Source organism: Eubalaena glacialis, chromosome 4, assembly GCF_028564815.1.
Source record: "Eubalaena glacialis isolate mEubGla1 chromosome 4, mEubGla1.1.hap2.+ XY, whole genome shotgun sequence".
In the NCBI taxonomy this organism is placed as follows: domain Eukaryota; kingdom Metazoa; phylum Chordata; class Mammalia; order Artiodactyla; family Balaenidae; genus Eubalaena; species Eubalaena glacialis.
The window spans coordinates 142,090,783-142,115,640 of NC_083719.1; the positions used below are offsets into that span (position 1 = coordinate 142,090,783).

The window sequence follows — 24,858 nt, forward strand, 5'->3', positions numbered from 1 at the left end:
ATAGGGCTCTGGGATCTCCTCTTTAGCAGCCCTGATGACTTGGAGTCTGGATGTAATTTAAAAGAAGACAAAGAGTGACTAACAGGATATTAGGATGTTTATTAAAGTCATGGAATTTAGAGCATAGGAACTAAGAGGAATGGACATTGTGAGACTAACTCCAAAGAATACATTTAAAAATAAATCTTACATTAACTAGGATCATCCCTTCTCTCATATAACATTTCATAATCCTCTTCTGATTTCATTAACCTCCCCAAAACAACCCTCAAGGACATGGGAGGACTCAGTCTGTCATTTCATCCTTTGACTTTTAACATGAGATGCATGTTCTGGGAGGTCTTTTTCTCTTGGCTCTATTCGTAGCCTATTGTACCATTTAGCTTGGATATTCTAGTGCTCGAGTGTCTTTTTTTATGTGTCACATCAAAAGGTTAAACAGATACTTAGAAGAATCCTATGTATCAGCAGCACTTAATCTTTTCTGCTGCTTGTGGTTTTATTCTCAAAACATATTTCACGTCTCACGTGAAAATTAAAAGTTAAAAATGCTAAACTTTTAAAGGATTTGGTATATCATAAATATAAAAGAGACAGAATTATAACTTAATTTTACAATGGAATTAAGAATATATTAAAAATTATACATTAAAAAAGTCTATCAGCTTACAGTGACTTCTGTAGCTGTAGTTTTTGTTCAATGATGTCTGAGAAACGAGGAACTTTTTTTGAAATAGCCACACGGATGTCATCACTCATATTCAAGTAGCCTCTGGACTTTGTTTTAAAATGCAAAAGTGATGAAAATCCCAACTCACAAAGATATGTAGTTGCAAACGGTATAAGGATTTTTAGAGCTGTCTTTGCTAGGCTTGGAAACACTGTGAATTGAGCACACCAGAAATCCTCAAGCTTCATTGTCTCAAATTCCATTAGGATTTGGCCACTAGCTCGTAATTCAGCAAGATCATTTTTCATTAAATAGCCATCATCGACAAAGTCCAAATTAAAAAGAAATGGATCCAGTATCCATTTACTTGCCTCATCAAGATCTCCAACAGAGAAATATCCGTGGAAGAAGTTGCTCATCTGTTGCAGGTGCACTGTTATTTCAGCTGCAATGCATAATGCTTCATTATCTGAAACAACGATTTCTTCAAGAAAAGGAAAGTTGGTAAAATTTCTTTTCTCAATTCGCTTTAGCCAAAATGGAAACTTCCTAACAAAAGCAGACAACTTCTCTCTAGCTGACACTGTGTTCATTCCAGTCCTTTGCATAGATGCACTAAGTTCATTTAGGTGTTTGAATAAATCTGCAAGGTATGCTAGGTGAATTTTAAACTCTTTGTTTTCAAAGCCATCAACTAAATTGCTGCTTTGGTGGTGAAGAAACTGATTTATTTCTTCATACATTTCAAAAATATGAGTAAGTATTTGGCCTCGGGAAAGCCACCTCATTTCAGTATGGAAAAGGAGAACACTATACTCTATTCCAATTTCTTCAAAAAAAGCCTGAAACAGGCGATGATTTGGAGCTCGCCCTTTGATAAAATTTATTACCCTCACCACAGTAAAAAGAGCATCCCTCAGTTTTGTAGGCAATGTCTTTGTGACAAGTTCATGAGGGTTCAACAAACAATGTGTGATCACGATATGAGGTACCTCTTTTTTCATACAGGAAACAAATTCTGAATTTTCTCCTAGGATAGAAGAGGCACCGTCAGTACAAACAGAGCCACATACATCGAGTGCTATCTTATGCTTCAAAAAGAAGTCTCTGAACAGATTGAACACATCTTTTCCTTTCACTGTTAACTGCAATGGTTCACAGAACAGGAATTCTTCTACGATCTCTCTTTCCTTTATGTATCGCACAAATGCCATTAGCTGACTGCAGTCATCCATGTCTGTTGTCTCAGCAAGCTGAATACCCACTTTAAGAGGACTGGCTTTGATATCTTCTAGAACTTGCTGTAAGATATCCTGGCTCATTTCATCAATTCTAGAATGGATCACATCATCTGATAAGGATACCTGCTGAAGCTTCTTTTGTGCATCTGGTCCCAAAACTATTTGTGCTATTTCCAGTGCACAAGGTTTCACTAATTTTTCAGCTATTGTATGAGGATTCTTCTCCTTGGCACATAAATACGCAAACTGATACGATGCCTGTAGTAAGGTATCCTCCTGAGATGCAACTCCAAAAGCTTTCAGGGTTTCACTCTGATCAGATGGTGTTGGCACATGTTTCAGGCTATTGAGATCGTGCCCACCTATACCACCATGCTGTCTGTTAAAATGGTCAGACAGTTTTGATGGTCGGAGGTCAGCGTTTGAAAATACGGAGTTACACAATACACACTGTGGGCGCTGAGTTCCATCAACCTCCGTTGTACAGGTGAACCAGTAACGAACATAGTCATCATCCCATTTGCGTTTCTTCGACATGGCACCCCAAAATTCTCACGTAGTATTCCAGAGGTGTCGCAGATTTTTTGCTTTGGAAGTAAAATATAACCCAGACATTAAAAACCAGTGGCTAACTGAATTAAAACAAAGCCACATCACATGCCATCCAGTCATCTGTGTACATGTCAAGAAATATCCTGCAACATGTCAATTCAAAGTAAGCCATGACAGCATGACAGTCCAACTTAAACCTAGCAAAGTCACAGCTAAAGCCCTGGAATAAATACCTTGCCAGTAAGTTATATACAAGAGATTAGGGCTAATGCAAATTGTGAATACCCATAAATTCTCTATTGATGAATTGCAGTTATGGCTTAATTTGTTTTCAATGATGTATGTTCCAAACAAATCTGGTACATTTTGTATCCCCAGAAAAGGCATCTCACTAACACCCCTTCCTTGCATCTTATGCCAAGGATGTATGCACACCCCCAGTTATGAACTAGTGAATAGAGAAGGGAGTAATTCACTAAATACTGTAAGGAAGGGCAGATTTTGACATGGTGGCCAGTTCTTTCTAATAGTTAAGGATTAGACAGGTCTATAAAACTATTTGATCCTTGAGTGGCTTTGACTACAACTTAAGCAGAGAATTTCAAACAGGTCTGACCAAGCCACCCTTGACACAGAAGCAGGGTACACACTATCAGTCCATGATTCACACTGTCCATATAAAAAAGCAAAACAAGTTGCTCAGGAGAAACACAACTATTCTTGTTACTGAAACTTCAGAAAAAGCTCTCTCATAGAAGAAAAGCCTTCATTACAGTACAACAGGATGTAGAAGGCAGTGGTTCTCTAGTTTAGTAAATGGAGGAATCATATAAGTCTCTTGCTAAAATGCAGATTCTTGGACCCCACCCTGAGATGTTCTGATTCCCTAGCTCTGGAGTAGGGGCCCCAAATCTGTATTCTAAATAAGCATTTTAGATAATTCTTATGAATAGTATCTAGAACAGTAATCTCTAACAAGAGATGCCTATCACAATCATTGGGAGCCCCTTTGAAAGTATACATGTCCCTATACCACCTCAGAATCAATAAATCATCATCTCCAAAAGTAGGACAAAAGAATCTAAAATAAAGTTGTCCAGGTGATTCTGATACACATCCTAGTACATAGACAGATTCAGAGAAATGAAACATATCCTCGGGCCAATTCCTAGCTTACAGATATTCTAGGTTGCTAAGTAAACACTAAATGCTTTAACAGGCAGTTACGTTTTCTGAGTTGATGACAACTTCTTATGAAAGTTGAAGGACCTAACATTTCTCCAAAGAAGACATATGGATGGCCAAAAAATACATGAAAAGATGCTCAACATCACTAATTATTAGATAAATGCAAATCAAAACTACACCTCACCTCACACTGGTCAGAATGGCTGTCATCAAAAAATCTACAAATCTGCTAGAGAGGGTGTGGAGAAAAGGGAACCCTCTACACTGTTGGTGGGAATGTAAATTGATACAGCCACTATGGAGAACAGTATGGAGGTCCCTTAAAAAACTAAAAAGAGAGCTACCATATGACCCAGCAATCCCACTCCTAGGCATATATCCGGAGAAAACCATAATTCGAAAGGATGCATGCACCCCAATGTTCATTGCAGCACTATTTACAATAGTCAGGACGTGGAAGCAACCTAAATGCCCATCGACAGAGGAATGGGTAAAGAAGATGTGGTACATATATACAATGGAATATTACTCAGCCATCAAAAGGAACAAAATAGTGCCATTTGCAGAGACATGGATGGACCCAGAGGCTGTCATACAGAGTGAAGTCAGAAAGAGAAAGACAAATATTGTGTAATATTGCTTATATGTGGAATCTAGAAAAACGGTACAGATGAACTTATTTGCAAAGCAGAAATAGAGTCACAGATGTGGAAAACAAACTTATGGTTACCAAGTGGGGTAGGGAGGGTGGGATGAATTGGGAGATTGGGATTGACAGTACTATATATAAAACAGATAACTAATGAGAACCTACTGTATAGCACAGGGAACTCTACTCAGTGCTCTGTGGTGACCTAAACGGGAAGGAAATCTAAAAAAAGAGTGGATATATGTATAACTGATTCACTTTGTTGTACAGCAGAAACACAACATTGTAAAGCAACTATACTCCAATAAAAACTAAAAAAAAAGAAAAGTCATAAATGAAACATTAAAAAAATTTTAATTTAAATTAAAAAAAAAAAAAAAAAGACAGTTGAGGGACCTAAAAAGGAAGACATGCCTTTTTTTCTTTCTCCCTCCTTAGCAATGAGTAAAGGTGTAATCCACAGGTAGACTCAAATATACCTTAGAAAACATTTCTATCTCCCACGTAACTAAGTGATCCCCTAAATTTCCAGAGTTCTGTGCCACAGAATGTGGCTGAAATAATGTAACAGGAGTACATTTAAATCCAAATGCCCACTTTGGCCATTAAAAAAAAATCACAGTAAGTAAGCCAAGAATATTAAGGCACTAGCTTTCTAGAGGCTCTGCCAAGAATGACTAGTTGTAAAATGCACTTCTATGTAACTAGGAAGTTGATCTGCCATATGGTTGTTATCAGTCAGTTTTAAAATTGGAAGATGTCTGCCAGTCAGTAAAGACAGTTTAGAGTTGATCTTAAGCGTTCCTTTATCAAGTGATGAGACTATGGGCCAACTGTGTTTAGAACCTCTCCTAACTGATAACAAAATGATGACATAAGCATAAAAAATGCTTATCTTTCTGTATTCTGTTATGTATATTTTGGGGAACAGAGGGAGTGAAGGAAAAAGCTTTACTTCAAATGATTTCTCACTAGAAATCATTATAGGATGAGTTTAGAGTCCATTGTTCCCCTCTCTGACTATGCTACTCATGCTACTCAAGTATATTCTGATTGAAGATCAACCTGTTTGGAAAAGAATTTTTAGAAAAATTCATTTATAGTATTCTTCTCCATCCCCCTCAAAAAGGGAGAATAGGTAGCAAGAATTTTCAAGATCCTCAAAGTTGAACTTATCGCCCAAGAGGCTTTCTTGTGTTTTAGAAACTCACAATTTTCACTTGCTCCTTTGTGGTATTTAGCAATCACAATATTCTAAAATATGTAAACATTAAAAAAGCATCATCTTATTAAGGAATTATTGTTAACTGAAACTGTGATAATGGTATGGTTGTGTTAAAAAACAGTCTTCATTTGTTAGAGATACAGACTTAGTTATTTACAAGTGAAATGATGTCTGGGATTTCCTTTGAAATACAGTACTTCAGCACACACACACAAACACACACACACACACACACACACACAACAGAGTGGGAACAGAATAGGATTGGCCTTGAGTTGGTAACTGCTAAAGCTGGATGATGGGTACACATCATTACACCATTCTCACTCTATGTATGCTGGAAAATTTCCATAATAAACAGTCAAATAAACAAAAAGGTTTACTTACTAAGATAGACATAATTAGTTTTTAGAATGATTCTTTTGAGAGTTTGTTGAAAGCTATCTGAAGATGCAGAATGAAAGACCAGATGTAACAGAGTAAAATGTTTTGCAAATTTATGAAGGGTAGATACGAAAAAGCATCACAATTTAGAGGAAAAACAGTCAGTTACAAGTGAACATTAACATAACAGAAATACCTGAGGAAGGCTAAAACATCTATTTCGGCAGTGACAACACTAAAGTGCAGTTGTAAACCTAAAACCCCAAACCAAACACAATCCAACTTGTACCTGGCCACCGCCTATGCCCCTCCACGGTAGGTGCGGGTGTCCAGGGAGGCAGAGGATTGAATCATTACATTTTACATCGTTAAGAGCAAAAGCCAGGAGAGAAGGGACGGGAATGCAATAGCTGAGCAAATGCGCCAGAGGCAAACGCCTGGGATCCTGGCTTTGTCACTTAGGCTGGGACCTGTCCAAGCTTCAGTCCCTCAACCGGGGAGGACAATGGTACCTACCTTATAGGACTGTTGGGAAGTTTAATTATGAGAATGCATGTAAACAACACCAGCTCGTAACTGGTAGGACCTGTTGGTGTATTATAAAGACGGAGCGTTTAGGAGGCGGCCCGGGCGAGCTAAGGACGCCGGCGGCGCGGGAAGAAGACTCTGCTCGGTCTCCACCCGACGTCTCCGAGCCAGAGGAGCAGGCCCAAGGGATGCTCGGGCTTCTTTTAGGCGCCCGTTTCAGGCTCCACTTCGCTCTCCGCTCAGGCTGGGGCCCAGCCTCCGGGCGCTGGAACCAGTCAAGGCGGCGGTTCCTCGTGTCCGACCCCCGAGCAGGACCCTGCGGGGCGCGGTGAGACAGCAGCGCCCGCGGCGTCCCCGGCTCCAGCCGCTCCAGCCGTGCCGGGCTTCATCCGGGTTCTCCGGGGGGCTTCCCGCCCGCAGACCGGGCGAGGCGGATCCCGGCACGCAGGCGCACTGGCAAGCGGCTGAGTGCCCCGCCGCCCTGAGTAAGGAGCATGCGCGCTGGTTTTCTTTTCAGATGGGGGACTTGGAGCTGGGCATTTTTTGCTTATTGTGTCTGCCAGAAAGGATGAATCGTAGAATCTCGGGAATGGAAGGCCCTGTAAAGCCCACATAGTTCTACTTTTTAAAGCACTGCAGATAAAATTTTATATTGTGTCAGGCTTTGAGCTTGGCGATTGTAAATCTTCAATAATTAACCATTTTCTATGTGGAATCAATGAGGAAAAAGAGAAGGGAGCGCATTCTACTTACAAATTAAACATTCAGGCAAATGGGACAAGCTGTACATTCCATTAAGATACTAAACGTGGAGGCTGAGCTTGTGTCCTCTCGCCCATGCACGTTGCCCTCCCCCCACTTCCCATTAATTAGAGCATGTGGATGAATTTGCTAAGAATCATCATTCATCTTAGAGAAACGATTTTAAATTTTATTTAAAATTCTTTTTAACAACAGACTCCTACAGAAATAAACCCATATTAGAGAGATTTCAGAGAAAAACCCTAAAGTAGAAATGAGAAAAAGTTGAAAGAAACAAACTTAAATATAGCCCACTTTCCTATTTTGAGGGTATTTAATGAAATCACATTTTACTCATTTCTGTATAGTCTTGGGAGAAGCATCCCACAAGGCTGGGGGAGGGGGAAGTGTCAAAGAATGTGGGACAGATACTTTATTTTCAGGTATTGAGGGTGAACCTGATAAAAACATTGAGAGCCTGCTTAAAGTTTCTGTCAATGAGAGAAATTGCAAAAGACCAGCTTGGCCCACAAACCTGGGCCTTAAATGCTAGAGAAAGGAGTAGGCTTTAGAGTCAGAGACTTGGGTTTATGTTCTGGCCCCAACACTTTTTACTGTTAGGACTTGAGCAAACCACCAGGACTCATTAAGTCCTTATGCTTACTGTGAAATATGGATATCACCCATTACTCACACCATGAAATTCTTTTGAGGAGATAACATGTGAAAATTACATTATATAGTTCCAGCACTCAAAAGGCAGTTATAATTGAGATAATAAAGTCAAAGTTCATATCTTGAGTAATGTCCTAGATGTTATCTTTTATCCAAAAGGAAACAGAAATAAGACATGATTTCATATATTATAGAATTCTTCCTAAAATAAATTAGGTTTCACAGAAGAGGGAACAGAAGCCCAGAAATGTTAGGTGACACATTTTTTAGAGTTAAAGAGTCCTGAAATTGTTTTAAAAAAATATTTTATTTATTTATTTATTTAGGCTGTGCTGGGTCTTAGTTGTGGCACGCGGGATCTTTAGTTGCGGCATGCAGGATCTTTTTTTTAGTTGCGGCATGTGGACTCTTAGTTGCAACATGCATGTGGGATCTAGTTCCCCAACCAGGGATTGAACCCAGACCCCCTGCATTGGGAGCACAGAGTCTTACCCACTAGACCACCAGGGAAGTCCCTCCTGAAATTTTCTAATTCAAATGCACAGAAGCTAAGCCAGGCTTCCTGCCAGTCCTATAGATCACTTTTCTGCTAGGTATTTGTTTTTTTTTTTTTTTTTTAAATATTATTTATTTATTTAGGCTGTGCCAGGTTTTGGTTGCGGCACGCAGGATCTTTAGTTGTGGCATGTGGACTCTTAGTTGCGGCATGCACGCGGGATCTGGTTTCCTGACCAGAGATCGAACCTGGGCCCCCTGCATTGGGAGCATGGAGTCTTACCCACTGGACCACCAGGGAAGTCCCCAAATATTTGAAATAATGCTACAAACCACTCACAGTTAAGTATTCTCAGTTATATATCTTTATTAACAAAAGATAAATAAAATACAAAATAGACACTAATATCAGACTATGTTGAACCATCCTATGTTAAGGTAGGAATATGAAAACGTCAATTTTTGACATTCTTAAAGTAGGTAAGAATTCGATGTATTTGCATTGCTGTTTTAATTTCATACTGGTCTGAATCTAGATACCATGTATATCCACAGAACTTGACAATTTGATTCAGTTACTCTCCCACCAGCACTATTTCTGAGATGCTAACTTAATGCAATATTCTAGTGGGTTCTGGTAGTTTAGAAAAGCCAGTGAGCTGTTACAAGTCAATATCCTTGTGTCAGGGGTTTTAAACAGGCTGTTTTCACTGATCCCACTCTCACTATCAGTACTATCTTCACAGTGTTCTTAGAAGAAGGCTAAAAATCGTGGTGATCTCAGTTACTAATAGCCCTACAAGCTATACTTGTAATTCTTTGAAGAAACTTTCAACTTCAGGTTTTGCTTTTTTGCAAATTTTACAAAGAGACACCTGCTGGCTATGAAGATTAGGTACAAGAGATATTCTACAATCTTTTACAAATCTAATATTCATGACTGTTATATAAAGGCAATCACAATTAAAACAGCAATTAGTATCACAGACCATATCCTCTATGCTAAAGAAAAGGATTTCTGTGTCTCAACACTCATGTCCGGAATGGTAAAAGACCTAGTACTAACACTGACTCAAGGGTGACAAAATAGTTTTTTTTCCATGCAAAGGCTAACGCATTTAGTTCTGAGTATAAGGTACAAGGAAATGTTCTGAAAATCAAAATTTTATAACCAAGTGGAAAACAGAATTATTACTACACAGACTGACATCAGGGATAAAGTTTTCACACGTTCTACAGTCCTTTCAGTAACCCAGAGCTCAAGACAGGATATTAGCTTTAGATCAGAAAAATTTGAGAAGGCAAAAAGAAATGATTATCAAATAACTACAGTTATAGTTACTACTAATTTAAAAAAAATGAAGCCCTTGTTTTGAGAAAGAGTAAATAACTGCCTTCAAAATGAGTGCTAACACTACATAAAGGGCCATAAAAATTGAGGAAATAAAGTTTGAAACTTAATAAATAAATGTTAAGATATCTGTGATAGGTGGAGAGCCAAGACCTTTTTCCACATCACTAATATAAAATTGGAAATAAAATCTTAATCTGCACTTAATGTACCGCTTTTTTTTCTTCTCTGTTTCTTCAGTGTGGAAAGGAATGAATTTACTATAAGTCTTCTGGATGCTTTAAAGTCAGGCAGCAAGGAGAGTAGATACAGATTTTTCTATTGATAATCATCAGCAAGAATCTAAAAGAATGTATCAGCAGAGTCTATCTTCAGTGACCATCTGTGACCAGTTACTACTGTCCAAGGAAGGAGGCCATGGGGTCATCTGGCCTCTGACGTTTCATTCTGTAGGCCTCCATTTCCTCTTCAGTGGGCTCCCGAGTTTCATATATGCTACTGTAAGGCCGCTTCCTCTCATCAATCTGCATGATCTCCTTGACATGAAGAAGACGGGCCTCCTCTGCATTCAGTGCCTATAGTGAGAAGAAAGACATGAGTACCGTGGCTCTACATCAGATCTCTTTTGTTCAAAAGTGGTAGAGTACCAGAAGACCCCACTGAGTATGAACTACTACATCAAAAACCTAGATTGCCTGGAAGAGCTTGGGAGTCAGACCTTTCGCTGTCAAGCTACAACTAATCACTATTTGGCTCATATATTTTCATAGGGCACAAAACATTCTATGACATTTTCAATGAAATTTCAAAGAAATTTTATTTAACAACGAAAATTGAATGAGGTTTATTTTACTGACAGAAGCGGGCAACTGATGCTTTTTGGTGGAGACTGCAATTCTGACTTTTCCCAAGACTTGCTGAAACTTACAAATTATAGAGCCAGATGGCAAGTCTCTCTGGGGAACATGTCATAACTCTAAAATAACAACTATACCAAGCATTTTTCTTCTGTGCGTTAGTGATATTCAACAAACAGTTCAAGAAGCAGGCTATACCGAGACACACAAAATCTCTATTTGTATTCTACAACTGGTAGGTGACCTGAGCAAATCACCCAGACTAGGGGCTCATTTGCTCATTTTTAAAATGACCTTGTAAATAGGACTAGATAATTTCCTAAGGTCCCTACAAATAAAGAATGCTGCGGTCACTTTTACTATTTATTTAGCCTTCACAAAGTACCTTTTTCAATTTTTCATGTTTCTTTTCTTCGTCATCACTCTCTGAACTGCTCTTTCGATGCTTCCTCTTCTTCTTTTTCTTCTTTTTCTCCTCTTTTAGTTTTTCCTGATGCATCTGATTGGGAGGATGCAAATATAGTGTTGTTAATGCAAAAACAAAGTTCTAGCACAAGTTTTAAAGTCCTCCCTCCAAGACTTAAAAATTCAGGACAACTGATCATGGACTTACCTCCATGAGGGTCTGAGGTTTTTTCACAGATTCTTCTCCAGTTGTATCATTTATAATACACTCCTCTGAATTCTGTGGAAAAATATATGTAATCTAACTTGAGAGTCATAGTTACCAGTCATCTAAGAAAAAGTTAAAATTTGAGACATAAAAATATATGTTTCATATAAATTTTGACTTAAGAGCTTTGGCTGTTGTTCACTTTTAAGCACTAGAAGACAATTACTTACAGCAGTCTCCTTCCCAGCTTCTCCAGTACAATAGGAAAACTTGAAAAAAGAGTGACAGCATTTGTATCCCCATCGGCCTTCTTTCCAGTAAGAGCCCCAGATATGCTGCAGAGAGACAGAGAGGTTATTTAAAAATGAACCTGAAACTAGGGTCTCTCATATACTGTTTTTCTTTTTTTTTTTTAATTCTATCATTAATTAATTTGATTGTTTTTATAAATTGAAGTATAGTTGATTTACCATGTCGTGTTAGTTTTAGGTGTACAGCACAGTGATTCAGTTATATATATATATATATATATATTCTTCTTCAGATTCTTTCCTCTTATAGGTTATTACAAAATATTGAGTATAGTCCCCTGTGCTATACAGTAGGTCCTTGTTGGTTATTCTCATATACTGGTGATAAAAGGAGGAAAATTATGGGGATACTAGGGCTAGCTAACAGGGAGAAGGTGTAGTTACAACTGTCTTACATTCTGTGCCCCCCCAAAATTAAAAAATTTAGGCTATCTGACTTCTCTTGAAAAATTGAGGACTGGGAAATTCTGGGCCCACATTCCCACTTGTCAATAATTGGCTGTTGCTGACCAGTGGATGCCCCTATTAGACAGGGCTTGTGTTCTCTAGTTTATAAAATTTGCCTGGCTCATTTCACTCATCTGTGATTACTGGCCTAGCTCCTATTAGGTGGCTAGGTTTTTGACTCTTATTTAGAGAGACAAGTGTAGTTTGGGTACTTAAAGTACAGCAAATTATATGCTTTATCATGCGATGCAATATGACATATACTGTATCACCTATGAAGTGTTCCTGTCAAAATATTTAACTTATATCTAATCAAGCCTTTAGATCTGAATTCCTGTTTCTAGGAAATACAGGGAATACAGGAATAAGTTATATGATATCACTAGGAACCAGTCAAATACAGGATATGAGACAGTTTACAAGATAACTGGCATGATCTGTTCGAGTCACTGTCATGAAAAAGGGGAGATACATGCTAGAAAAAAGAGAGATAACAACCAAATAACAATCAAAATAAACGTAAGCTGTGATTGGATTCTGTGTCTCACACTCACGCACAAAACAACTATCCCCACTCCAACCAAAAAAACCCAAACAGCTATTTAAAGGCATTTTGGGGTATACTTTGGAAAATGTGATTAAGGACTAGAGATTAGGTGATATTAAGGCATTAATGTCAATTTTCTGAAGTGTGATAATGGTAATGTAGTTATATAGGAGAACATCCTTAATTTTAGGATACATGATACAGTGTTATGGGTGAAATGTCATGATATCTGTAATTTCCAAATGTTTCAGTCAAAAAAATATACAGTTAGACACATACACACACTCTTCTAGACAAAGCATATATGGCGATCTGTAAAAAAAAATTTGAATCTAGATGGTGGGTATATGAGTGAAAATAATAGTATTCTTTCACATTTTGGGAAAATTTCAAAGAACAGCAATTGGTGCAGCCACTGTGGCAAACAGTATGGAGGTTTCTCAAAAAACTAAAAATAGAACTACCATATGACCCAGCATTTCCACTCCTGGGTATATATCTAATAAAAACAAAAACACTAATTAGAAAAGATACATGCACCCCAGTGTCCACAGTAGCATTATTTACAATTGCCAAGATATGGAAGCAAACTAAATGTCCATCAACAGATGAATGAATAAAGATGTGGTGTACATATATACAATGGCAAACTACTCAGCCATAAAAAAGAACAAAATTTTACCATCTGCAGCAACATGGACAGACTCGAAGGGCATTATGCTAAGTGCAATAAGTCAGACAGAGAAAGACAAATACTGTATGATATCACTGACATGTGGAATCTAAAAAATACAACTAGTGAATATAACAAAAAAAGAAGCAGACTCACAGATATAGAGAACAAACTAGTGGTTACCAGTGGGGAGGAGGGGAGAGGCAGTATATAGGGGTCGGGGAGTGGAAGGTATAAACTATTGGGTGTAAGACAGGCTACAGGGATGTACTGTACAACACGGAGAACATAGCCAATATTTTGTAATAACTGTAAATGCTGTATAACCTTTAAAAATTGTATTAAAAAATAAGACAAAGTTAAAATGCAAAAAACAAAACGAAACACAACAATGACTTACTAATGAAAAATACAATCCAGAGCAAAATGCTAACAAGGACACAAAAATAATTCTGGTTCAACACATACCGTATGATTGTGGATCTTCACATCCTCCTCATACTTGGAGGAGGCAACAGCCCGCTCCTGTCCTTTGATGACTGTCCCATGTCTTGAGTACTCCACGTAGTCTTCGGTCTGAGCTAAAAGCAGTTCAGCTGGAGGGGCATCCAAGTGTTCTTGGCCACCGTACTAAAAAGACATTGAACATTATTAAATACATTTTACAAAGATTTGCATTCAAATCTCTACTGAAGGGTTTATTTCCAATCAGAAAGATTAGAGGACTATTCTTCATGGGCTTTGTTATACAAAACACAGTGAAAAAAAGGTCACCAAATTTTCAAAGGCAAATAAAAGATGTCTCAATTGCTATTCATGTGTTGAGTGTGGTAGATACAAAATGCTCATAAAACTCCCCTTATCCTGTGTGCATGCCCATTTGCCACATGACTTTGCTGCTCCTTCCCTTGAATCTGGGCCTGGCCACGCTACTTGTTCTGGCCTATGGAACACTGGCAAATATGATGTAAGCAAAGACCTGAAAAACACTTGTGCACTGGGGCACACTTTGTTGCTAGTTTCTGGTATCCTGAGAATGCCATGTGAAGAAGCTGGGCTAGCCTATCAGAGGATAAGAACCCATGTGGGGCAGAGATGAGATGTTCCAGGTGAGGCCTTCTCAGGACAGATAAGGACTGCTAACTGCTAGAAACCAAAGTGAGGCCATTCTAGATCATCCAGCTTCAGATAGGCAGACTCAGACCAGGAGACCCAGCTGACATACAAAATGGTGAGAAATAAGAAATGTTTATTTAAACTATTACATGTTGAGGTTATTTGTTTTGCTGCAAAAGCTCACTGATATAGCTACACTGATACTGTATACCAATTGATTGCATCAGTGGAAGGACAGGACTAATCCTGATGGATTACAATGAACTGTATATTGTATTCCAAATGTAAATCAAATGTTTATTAACTGGTAATTTCTATTTAAGGAATGTTTTCCTTTAGCAGTCTGGTCAAAATTACCTTTTCCAGGATGCTTTCTTTCTGCTGTTCTTTGAAGTCTTCTTTCTTGACTTTGAAGGACTTATACAACAGCTCTAGTTTTGTAGGATCAGCTTGCAGATGCACTTCAGACCCTTTGTCATAGGCTTCCCAAGCAAACACTAGGGTAATTAAAAACATCGTAATGAGCTGTCACCTACATTGTTTTCATGCTTCTTGGAAACAAGCTTTAAAAAATGCCCCCAAATTTCTTATGAGCTGATATAAAATACCTTGACATAGAGAAAACACTTACATTGTGTCTGAGCCATTGAAATGGTATCACCTGTGTATCTAACAAAGTTATCCCCCGCGTAGCTCACTCTGTAAACACAAATTAAAAAAAAAAAACTGTTTCAGAGATTGATTTCTTTAAGGAAATTCTTTTCTGACCTGACCATAGGTGATGCTCATTTTAATTCAGATTGTGGTTTATGAATAAAAGCTCCCCTCCCCTCCCTTGAAATCTTTACATTGAACTTGGTACTTACTCATCTGGATTCTTTCCTGCATTGGCATAGGGATTCTCTCTCATTGCTCTAGTTTTGGGATCATAGTAAGCAGAATTTGGATCTAAATTCCGCAAATACTAGAAGGAAAAAAATATTTTAAGACTGTGTTAATGTTTACTTTCATCAAAGAAGATTTCAGCAGACTAGTAGGAGGAGTCAATTAAATGTGTGTGTGCATGTCTGGGGTACAGGTGAAGATAAAGAAAACCGGAATGACACCTAATCTTGGAATGACTAACTAAATTGCCCATATACTACCGAGATATCATATTAGTAGACAAAATTTAGGCTGGGAAGACAAATATTTTTTGAATATGTATGTTGAGTGGGCAAGGCTTACTTTTGCAATATCTTCTCGAATCCTGAGATTCCGGACAGTAATTCGTCTCTTAGAGTCAAAATTCTGTCCAGGCATGTCAATATCATCTGCATATTTATCTTCATCCTCATCTTCACTGTTATGATCTTTTTCCTGAAAGAGGAAGAGAGAGGAAAAAAAATTTTTAAGAAAAGAGCAGCATCTAGTTCTTGTTTTCCCTTTAACCAAACCCTTACTCACTGTTCTTTAAACCTATTATTATTGTGAATTATATATTACTATTAATATTAGCCATCAGAAATTTAAAAATTTAATGTATATCCAGATAGGGCATATATTTACTACCGTCTGAGAATTTGGTTCCTCTTCTCCCCACTGGTGTTTTGGAGAATTCTGTGTCACAAAAGAAGGAAATGAATTTGTAATTGTATTCCACTGAATCAACTGATTATTTAACACTTTAAAAACATAGTTAAAATAATATAACAAATTTAACTGAACAAATTCTCATATTTCTCACTTGTAGCGAACACATAAGTTTTTAATACAAGTATGTCATTGTGAATTATTTTATTAGGCTGTCTACAAATCCAAAATTTTCATTGATGATAGGACTATAATCACACAAACGTAATAGAAAGATTAAGTTGATCAGTATTCCTAATAAATATTCATTTCCTATGTGTTCATCTTCAGACATAACATTTTCATTAAACTTCACTGTTTTTCTATTAAGGCCAAAAAGAAAAGTTACCAGGATCATGTAATAAGTATCTTTAGAGCCAAAACAGCCTTTGTAAAATTTAGGCAATGAAGAAATCTACTCAGGTGACAACACGCTGTGATTTAAGAAGCGTGCGAAATCCTTGCCTCAAAGACACTTTCTTCATTAGCAGTTGGTCAGGATATTCTCTAACTCCACAAAATGCCGAGAGCAAAGTGCTCAGTACTTCATCATGTCTTAAAAAAGCTTCACAAGTTCAAAAGAATACCTTATACCATTAGTGGGAGGATGTGGAAACGTGTGTATAAAAAAATATTTATATGGTATACTGGTGGAAGCAAAAATTTGTACAGGCTTTCTGAATGCTAGCTAAGTGATAAGTCATCAAATTTTACATATACATATTCAGTGCATCAACAATTACACTTTTAGGAATTTATCATAAAGAAAAAATGTCTATTATATAAAGACTTATAAGAATCTAGTGTTGTGTATTGTACAAATAATTGGGAAAAAACAAATCAACAAGAGATGATTGGTTATATAAATTATTGCACTCAATAAACACTGAACAACCATTAAAGTCATTCTGTCCAAGGTGCAGAAAAACACGTATACTTTGCTACCTTTTTTTTTTTTGGAAAAAAAAAAAAGAGGGAAAGATGGGAATAAGATTACATATTTGTATTTGTTTGTATTTACACAAGAAACTGAAAGGATCTGTAAGAAAAATAAAAATGGTTATGGGGGGGTGAGGTTTAGAGATAGGGTGGATGGAGGCACATTTGTCTTCTTAAATTATTTTGATTACTGAACCATGTGAATTTATATAAAAATAAATGTTATAGGTCTACATTTAATGATATGGAGAACAAGTCCTCACTGCACTGTATATTGTAAAATTGAAGGAGTACGTGATAAATGAGTATGTAAAGATGAATCCATTTAAAAAACATGTTGTATGATAATCACACACATCCGGGGTGAACTGGGACACTGAAAGGCCTACTTGAAAATGTTAACAGTTAACATAGGGGATATTTTTCTTCTTTATAATTCTCTATGTATTTTTTCTGAATATGTGGTGCCTTCAAAGTTGGGAATTTTTAAAAAAAATATTTTTTTTGGAGTTCTTACAAGTTGCTAGTTCAACAAAGGACATTTATATTGCTACATAGATAGCTAAATCTCTATAGTAGACATAGCTCTACTATATGCAGTTAATCTTCATATCCAAATGGGCAAAATTCATACTTACTTTCCCAGTAAGTATGCTTACTGGGAAAATAAATTATGTTTACAAGAAACAACAACAAAGAATATGTTAGAAAAACAGAAAAAGGCCCTCTTCTTTTTTCCAGAGTTGGTAATGATTAACAACAATAGCTACCAATTACCAAGTGTTTACTCTGTGATACGTATGCTAAACCTCCTGGTGGGGGTAGGTGTTGTTATCTCTGCTTTAGAGATGATCAAATGAGGCTCAGAGAGGCAAATTAATTTTTCTAGGACCACCTAGCTAGCCAGGGGCAGAGCTGGGTTTTAACATTATCTGTCTGTTAACTTGTGCTTTGAACCTGCCTGATAGGTAGCCTCTGTGACTGCTCACTTGGTGACTAACTTACTTAGTTGTGTTTTCTTTGTAATTATACTTGCTAAGGGTCCCTTTTAGAAGTTTAAACTCGACAACTCGAAAATGTTTATTATTTACTTATGCCATTAATTTGTTAGAAGAAATTTTCACAACTCTAATAAGTATAATATACTCTGTTAAGTTGACTGACTGGAAAAAAAAAAAAGGAAAAAACCTGTCTGCAATACATCTTTTTTGTTAGTTTGAAAATTTTTTGCCTAGCTATAAAATTATTACATGTTCATTACAGAGAATGTGGGAAATACTAAAATAAATAAATAAAAAGAAAACTTCACTAATTCTATATTAAATGAGAACTGGTGTTCTGGTCGTCTTCCCTGTGTGGTAATATTGTAATATTTTACATGTGTCATTAAAATATAAGTGTTAGCCAGTGTTGTTACAAAGTTTTGATAAAAGTCATTTTACATTTTATCATGCAGAGCAAGGATAGCTCACTTCACTAATTCCCTATTACACTATTTCAATTTCTTGCTGTTGTAAAAAGTGCTGCAATGAACATCTTTGTGCATAATGACTTTTCTGAATACTAGAAAAAATTTAGGATGGATGGATTTACTAATTTAATTCTAGAAAAGGTATATAAATGTTTTATGGCAATATTCTCTCCAAAATGATTACATCAATTTATAGTCGCATGAACCCTATAAGTCAGTTTTACTCTTTCCCCTCGATAGCACTTCTCTCTCCCTAAAATCTTTTCTAACTGGAGAGATATAAAATGAATTTTTTGTTTCAATCTTCATTTTTTGTTTACTAAGAGTCTGAATTTTTCTTTTAATGATCATTTTTATTACTTACAGCCTGTTCCACTAATTTTCCTGAGGCTAATTCTTCTTGGAGTTTTTGGGCTTTCAGCGTTCGTTTTGCCTAAGAAAAAAGAAACATTTGAAATTTACTTAGTCAAGTGAACATTTAATTTTTATATGCGTAAAATGCGTAAGTTTATTGTTTTCAGAAAAGGTCACTGGACAAGGTCATGTTTTGTAGCTCTAGACCGCTGGCTCCTAAAGAGCAGGAGTTACAAGGAATTCCCTAGTGGTCCAGTGGTTAGGATTTCGCGCTCTCACTGCCGAGGGGCTGGGTTCGATCCCTGGTCTGGGAACTATGATCCCAAAAGCCATGCGGTGCGGCCAAAAACTAAACGAACAAAAAACCCCCCAACTCTACTCAGTGCTCTGTGGTGACTTAAATGGGAAGGAAATCTAAAAAAGAGTGGATACATGTATATGTATAACTGATTCACTCTGCTGTACCTCAGAAACTAATACAGCATTGTAAAGCAACTATACTCCAAGAAAAATTAATTAAAAAAAAAAAGCCATGAATGGATAAAGATGATGTGTGGAATATATATATACAATGGAATATTTAGCCATAAAAAAAAGAATGAAATTTTGTCATTTGCAGCAACATGGATGGACTTGGAGGGCATTATGTTAAGTGAAATAGGTCAGAAAGAGAAAGACAAATACTGTATATCACTTATATGTGGAATCTAAAAAAATACAACAAACTACTGAATAAAACAAGAAAGAAGCACACTCATAGAGAAACAACTAGTGGTTACCAATGGGAAGAGGAAAGGGGGGAGGGGTAATAGAAGGGTAGGAAATTTTAAAAAAGAGGGGGTTATTATAGGATTATACGAAATCATGTGTGTGAAACTTCTGAAAATTGTAAGGCACTGTAGAATTTAATGACTCTTTCATTCAATAAAAATAAAACTAAATTAAAAAACAAAAAAACCAGGATGAATTGGAAGATTGGGATTGACATATATACACTAATATGTATAAAATAACTAATAAGAACCTGCTGTATAAAAAAATTAAGTTAAAAAAACCCAAAAAACAAAAAAAAACCCAAAAAACCCCCCCAAAAAACAAAAAATGAAAATGAGTTGGATTCAATCAGCCATATTTAAACAGGAGTTACAAACTCCTGTTTGAACCAGGCATTAATGTAAACTGAGTTAGGCACCACCAAGGGTAAACTGCAGAGAACAATCCCTGCTGACAAGGTGCCACCTGACTCCAGATGACTGACCCTTTCAGGCTGGCCCAGGATTACCGCATATTTCACTGTTCAAGAAAAGATAAAATTCAGATTTTTATGTGAAATCCCATGATTTTAAATGTTAACTCTACTTAAAAAAAAAAACAAAAAAAGCAATGTGACTATGGTTTTTAAAAAATGGGAGTGAGTAGGTGAAATCATAACAGAAAAAATTTAGGTTAAATTAAAATAAAATTCAATTTTCTGAAACAACTTATCCTCTTCCCCTTACCCCACCCTGAAATGCTATGTGAGACAACTATAAAACAGGCCCATAAGCAAGATATAGTCTGGGGGCCAAGAGTTTATAAAAGAAAGGAAAAAGCTTTGGACACTAATCTGTTCTAATGCTTCCAGTATTTTTCACAACCTAAGTCATGGAGTAAAGGACAATACAAGAATGAAATAAAAAGAAATTGCTGCCTAATAGGGCTAGCACACTGTTTATTTCACTATTCAATTAGACTTACTACTACTACAATAATAAAAATGCCATCATTTTTATACTGCTTGAAGACTCAAAAAATAGAGTTGCTAAATTAGAGATACAGCAAAATGTACATTCTTTAAGGATAGCAGGAAAGCAGTGAACTGTGCTCACCAGATCAACTTTCGCATACTCTTCTACAATTTTCATGTGTTCTTCTGGATTGTAGCCATTCCACCGATCCCTCTTCCCATCATAGTCAAACATCAGCTGAGGCTGGAGGTGTTCATCTGGAGCTATATTAGTACCTGTAAATTTTGCTCCAACTCGCCTAGGTCTCTGGAAAACAGAATAAGATTAAATCTTTTCCTAAGTAGCTATAGCCCAGAGGAAAATTTCATATAATCTTTACAGAGTGGGTGTGAACATACCATGGGACTTTATGGTTTATTCAATTATCATTTAGTCTTCCAGCAAAAGTTTTGATGATGCTAAACTAATTTCATTCAAATTAATTTTTATTTAACTTGTACCTAAATATAGGTAATTTAAAAAAAAAAAATGAAGCTCTCTGACAGGAATAAAGAAAGAGACTCTCTGACAACAGTTTCCAAAATTCTCAAAGGTGAACTTACCTCAAAGCAGTCTTTCTTTTTGTGTGTCATGGCTCCACAGTTTTCACATGCTCCTTTGCGGTACTTAGTAGTTATGGAATTCTATAAATGGATGTAAAGAAAAACAAGGAAAATTTTTATTTATCTGAATAAGTTAAAAATAACTTTGGCTCTCATTACTATATTGTCTAGTGAAATGATTTATTCATTAAGAGGAAAACCAGTTAGAATCTCCACTTTTATAAATGAGAAAGTTTAAAGACTTCAGCAATATCAAATTTATAAAATATAGACGCTAAAGTAGTATGTATTGTGAATTTTAATACCACATAAAAGGTCATATAATCTGTTTCTACTTTATATAGTATTGCTTTAGAGGTTCTTATATTAAGTTCTTAAAATAAAATCTCCGTTTTCACATGCATATATACAGGTTGCATACATACCTCTTTTACACCCCTCTTGTACCAGTCTCCAGATGAGCTGAACTGCTTTTGTTTCTCTGGCTGTGGTCTCTGGTGCTTTAAAGTAGGCCTTTTTGATGGATCAATATACCATGGCACTGAAGAAATATACTGAGGAATATGAGGATTGATGTCTCTGTAATAAAATAAAATTTTTTTTAACAGAATGAAGTTGAAAAATAATTGATATTACAATTACAAAGGTAGCCTATACAGAATCTAAGAATAGAGATACTGTACTGGGAGGAGAGAGGCAGAATATGCTTGTTATCTCTAAAATAAAAAACAATTAAAAATAAAGAAAATAATTTATATTAGAGTGAAAAAATTTCCAACAAAGAAACTAAAAATAGTGATATAACTAAAGCGGGAGGAGAGATGAAGGAAGATAGGGACCTATGTTAGTGAGATTAATCTTGTATCAGAGCAAGAAGTTAACTAATAATGTCTAGAGTTGATTATAATAATGGTATAGGTATGTTATTTAGAGATGTGGAGGTATCAACCAGAAAAACTCAAAACAGACTGACAAGTACAGTCGTCCCTTGGTATCTGAGAGGGACTGGTTCAGGACCTGCCTCAGATACCAAAACCTGCGGACGCTCAAGCTGCACAGTCGGGCCTCTGTATCCATGGTTTGGGATCCGAGGATTCAACCAATGGCAGATTGTGTAGTACTGCACGTAGTTATTGAAAAAAATCTGAGTATAAGTGGACCCACACAGTTCAAACCTGTGTTGTTCAAGGGTCAACTATAGTCACTTGTGTAGAGTAGGACAGGGAGTGGGAAAACTGAAAAGGACTATAGCTATTCATTACAAGTCCTTCATTATTATTTGATTACTAAACCTTATACATATGAGTTTGATAAAATAAATAAAAAGAAAAATGATGTAAAGGATAAAGATGGCTTCCTGTCAAGGCAAAGGATGAGAAATTGGTAAACTAAGTAGACATGAATTTGAATTCTGAACAGATCTTGCAAAAAAAAATTAAAGTACTTACTTTCCTTCTTCATCAACTTCTGCAGGGGCATTACCCAATTTTCGCTGTTCTTCTAGCTCCTTCTTCTTTCTCCAGTCCTCTCTGGTCATCTTCTTTGGTTCCTCCAAACTCATTTCTTTGGACCCCGAAAGGGTGGCCGCATTACCTGCATCCATGGCTGCAGCTGACATGGTTATCTGGCCTTCTCTATGAAAAGGAAGAAATATCTGTTAGTATAAACTAGCCCTTGGTGAATTCACCAATGAAACTATCAAAAGTACACTCTAATGACACATACTGTGCGTTACACAGAATGTTTCATATTCTAGACATTATTAGTTAACTTCTTGCTCTGATACAAGATTAATCACTAACATAGGTCCCTATCTTCCTTCATCTCTCCTCCCCCTTTAGTTATATCACTATTTTAAGTTTCTTCGTTGGAAATTGTTTCACTCTAATATAAATTACTTTATTTTTAATTGTTTTTTATTATAGAGATAACAAGCATATTCTGTCTCTCCCCTCCAACTACAATATCTCTATTCTTAGATTCTGTATAGGCTACCTTTGTAATTGTAATATCAATTATTTTTCAACTTATGTCTTATTCTTCATAGTATCTGTAAGGGAAAGGTCTCTTTCCCCTCCACAAAAGTCTTTATATACTGTTGCAGTTTTTCTCTCAACTTAAGTTATAAGTGGAGAGAGACATACACATGTATTTAAAATTTCATGAGACTCTTTCTCTCATATATATTCCTTAATTCCTCTCTACGTATGTGTCTCAAACTTTTCTACCACACTAACCCTTAATGAGTACGTAGGGTCCTATCTCTGTTCCTCTTAAAGACTGGATGCTTTAAGATTTACCTATATTCATCGTCTCTATTTCCTCATCTTCTGCTTCCCTTCTCAATTACTCTGATTTAGCTCCCACGCCCCTCCCCCCACTTCAAAGATACCACTAAGTTATCAATGTGCCTAGTCCTCTGGACATTTTTCAGTTCTGTTCCTTCCCCTTTTACTATATTCTTATCCTTTACCTTATGTGACACTATACTCTCCTGGTTTTTCTTGTACCCATCTCGCTGCTTCTCCTGAATCCTTTGTAAGTTCATCCATTTCTGCCCAGTTATTTTATTTTGGATTCCACAAGGCTCAATCCTGGGGCCTCCTTCATCACTCTAAACTCCACCAGAGGATAAGCTCATCTATTTCCAAGGTTTTGATAGCCACGATATACAACTGTTGGCTCTCCAATTTATTTCTCTACTCCAGACCTTTTGTCTGAGCTTCCAATAAATACATTCCAATTGCTTACTTCAAAGTACCTCCACTTAGATGTCTCTGAGAAACCTGAACTCAACAAATCTTAATTCAAATTCATAATCTTCAACTAAAAAAAAAATTCATAATCTTCTCTATGAAATCTAATCTTTTTCCACTGTTCCCTCTCTTGATGAAAGACACCACCATCCATCCCTTTTCATAAGTGTTCCAGCTAATTCCCACACCTATTTCATCACTAAGTAATGTTATTTCACCTTCTGAATATCACTCAAATTCATCTACTTCTACTGTCAATAACCTTAGTGTTAATACTTTTCCCTACCAGTCTCTTCCAATTCCCTCCGATCAGTTTTCCACACTGCAGTGTTATTTTTTCAAAACACAAATTTGATAATATTATGTCCACTACCCAAGCTTAAAACCCTCTAATGCAGCGCTGTCCAAGAGAAATATAACACCAGCCCTATATGTCATTTTAAATATTCCACAACCATACTAGAAAAGTAAAAGGAAACAGGTAAAATTATTTTTGCAATATTTAACCCAATATACCCAACATATTATCATTTCAACATAGGAAAAAATCTGTTTAGACTTAGAAAGACTAAGTCTTTAAAATCTGATATGGATTTTACACGTATTCAGACTAGCCAACATTTCAAGTGCTTAAGAACCACAACAGTTAACAGCTACTGTACTGGACAGTTCAGCCCCAATGGCATCTTATAATTCTTACTTTAAAAACCACTGAAGACACAGTCCTGGTCTGACTGGGCACAGGTACTACGACTGAGGCCTAGGACGGCGGCTTCCTTCTAGGTCCCCGTTCCCTCCTCAACCTGGCGTTCATCAATCTCGTGAGGATATTTGTAACAGTTAGGAGCCTTTGGTCCACTTCTCGGGGTTCTTCACCCTCACCCACCTCCCTCTTCAAGTTCTCACAATATTTCCCTACCCGGTCCCGCCGCTGGTGACCCCAAGACAGCCGGACATGAAGGAAGCCGACCATCAATGTTTACTTCCTGATCTCCTCCCTCTCCCAGCAGCCCCTGCGGCACCTTCCGGACGACCCACACATGCGCGCTAAGAACTCTCTGAGTCTCAGGCTCCCAAGCGGAGCTGGTCTCGCGAGATGTTGAGGTGTGTCCGTTTCTCTACTGTGGGTCTGTAG

At 36.9% G+C, this 24,858-nt stretch overlaps 3 protein-coding genes across 4 annotated transcripts in view; 1 reads left to right on the top strand and 2 right to left on the bottom strand.

Annotated features, from left to right (window-relative positions):
• PTTG1 (PTTG1 regulator of sister chromatid separation, securin) overlaps positions 1-24,858 on the top strand; it is a 46,860-nt gene that overhangs the window by 10,374 nt on the left and 11,628 nt on the right. The gene's annotated exons all lie outside the window — the stretch shown is intronic.
• FAM200C (family with sequence similarity 200 member C) lies at positions 667-6,846 on the bottom strand. Its single transcript, XM_061188404.1, has 2 exons — positions 6,426-6,846; positions 667-2,498 (listed from the first exon to the last, which is right to left on the bottom strand). The coding sequence occupies exon 2, from the start codon at positions 2,446-2,448 to the stop codon at positions 667-669; it is 1,782 nt and encodes a 593-aa protein (XP_061044387.1). The 5' UTR covers positions 2,449-2,498; positions 6,426-6,846.
• On the bottom strand, positions 8,767-24,728 carry SLU7 (SLU7 homolog, splicing factor). 2 transcript variants are annotated; one of them, XM_061188407.1, is made up of 17 exons: positions 24,643-24,728; positions 24,424-24,526; positions 22,416-22,601; positions 21,393-21,546; positions 20,968-21,048; positions 20,507-20,671; positions 18,649-18,717; positions 15,815-15,862; positions 15,491-15,622; positions 15,130-15,227; positions 14,895-14,962; positions 14,621-14,760; positions 13,616-13,777; positions 11,400-11,504; positions 11,170-11,241; positions 10,942-11,055; positions 8,767-10,274 (listed from the first exon to the last, which is right to left on the bottom strand). In XM_061188407.1, the coding sequence occupies exons 3-17, from the start codon at positions 22,583-22,585 to the stop codon at positions 10,095-10,097; spliced, it is 1,758 nt and encodes a 585-aa protein (XP_061044390.1). In that variant the 5' UTR covers positions 22,586-22,601; positions 24,424-24,526; positions 24,643-24,728; the 3' UTR covers positions 8,767-10,094. The 2 variants fall into 2 exon arrangements, with proteins under 2 accessions (XP_061044390.1, XP_061044389.1); XM_061188406.1 differs by lacking the exon at positions 24,424-24,526 and having other exon boundaries at positions 24,643-24,720.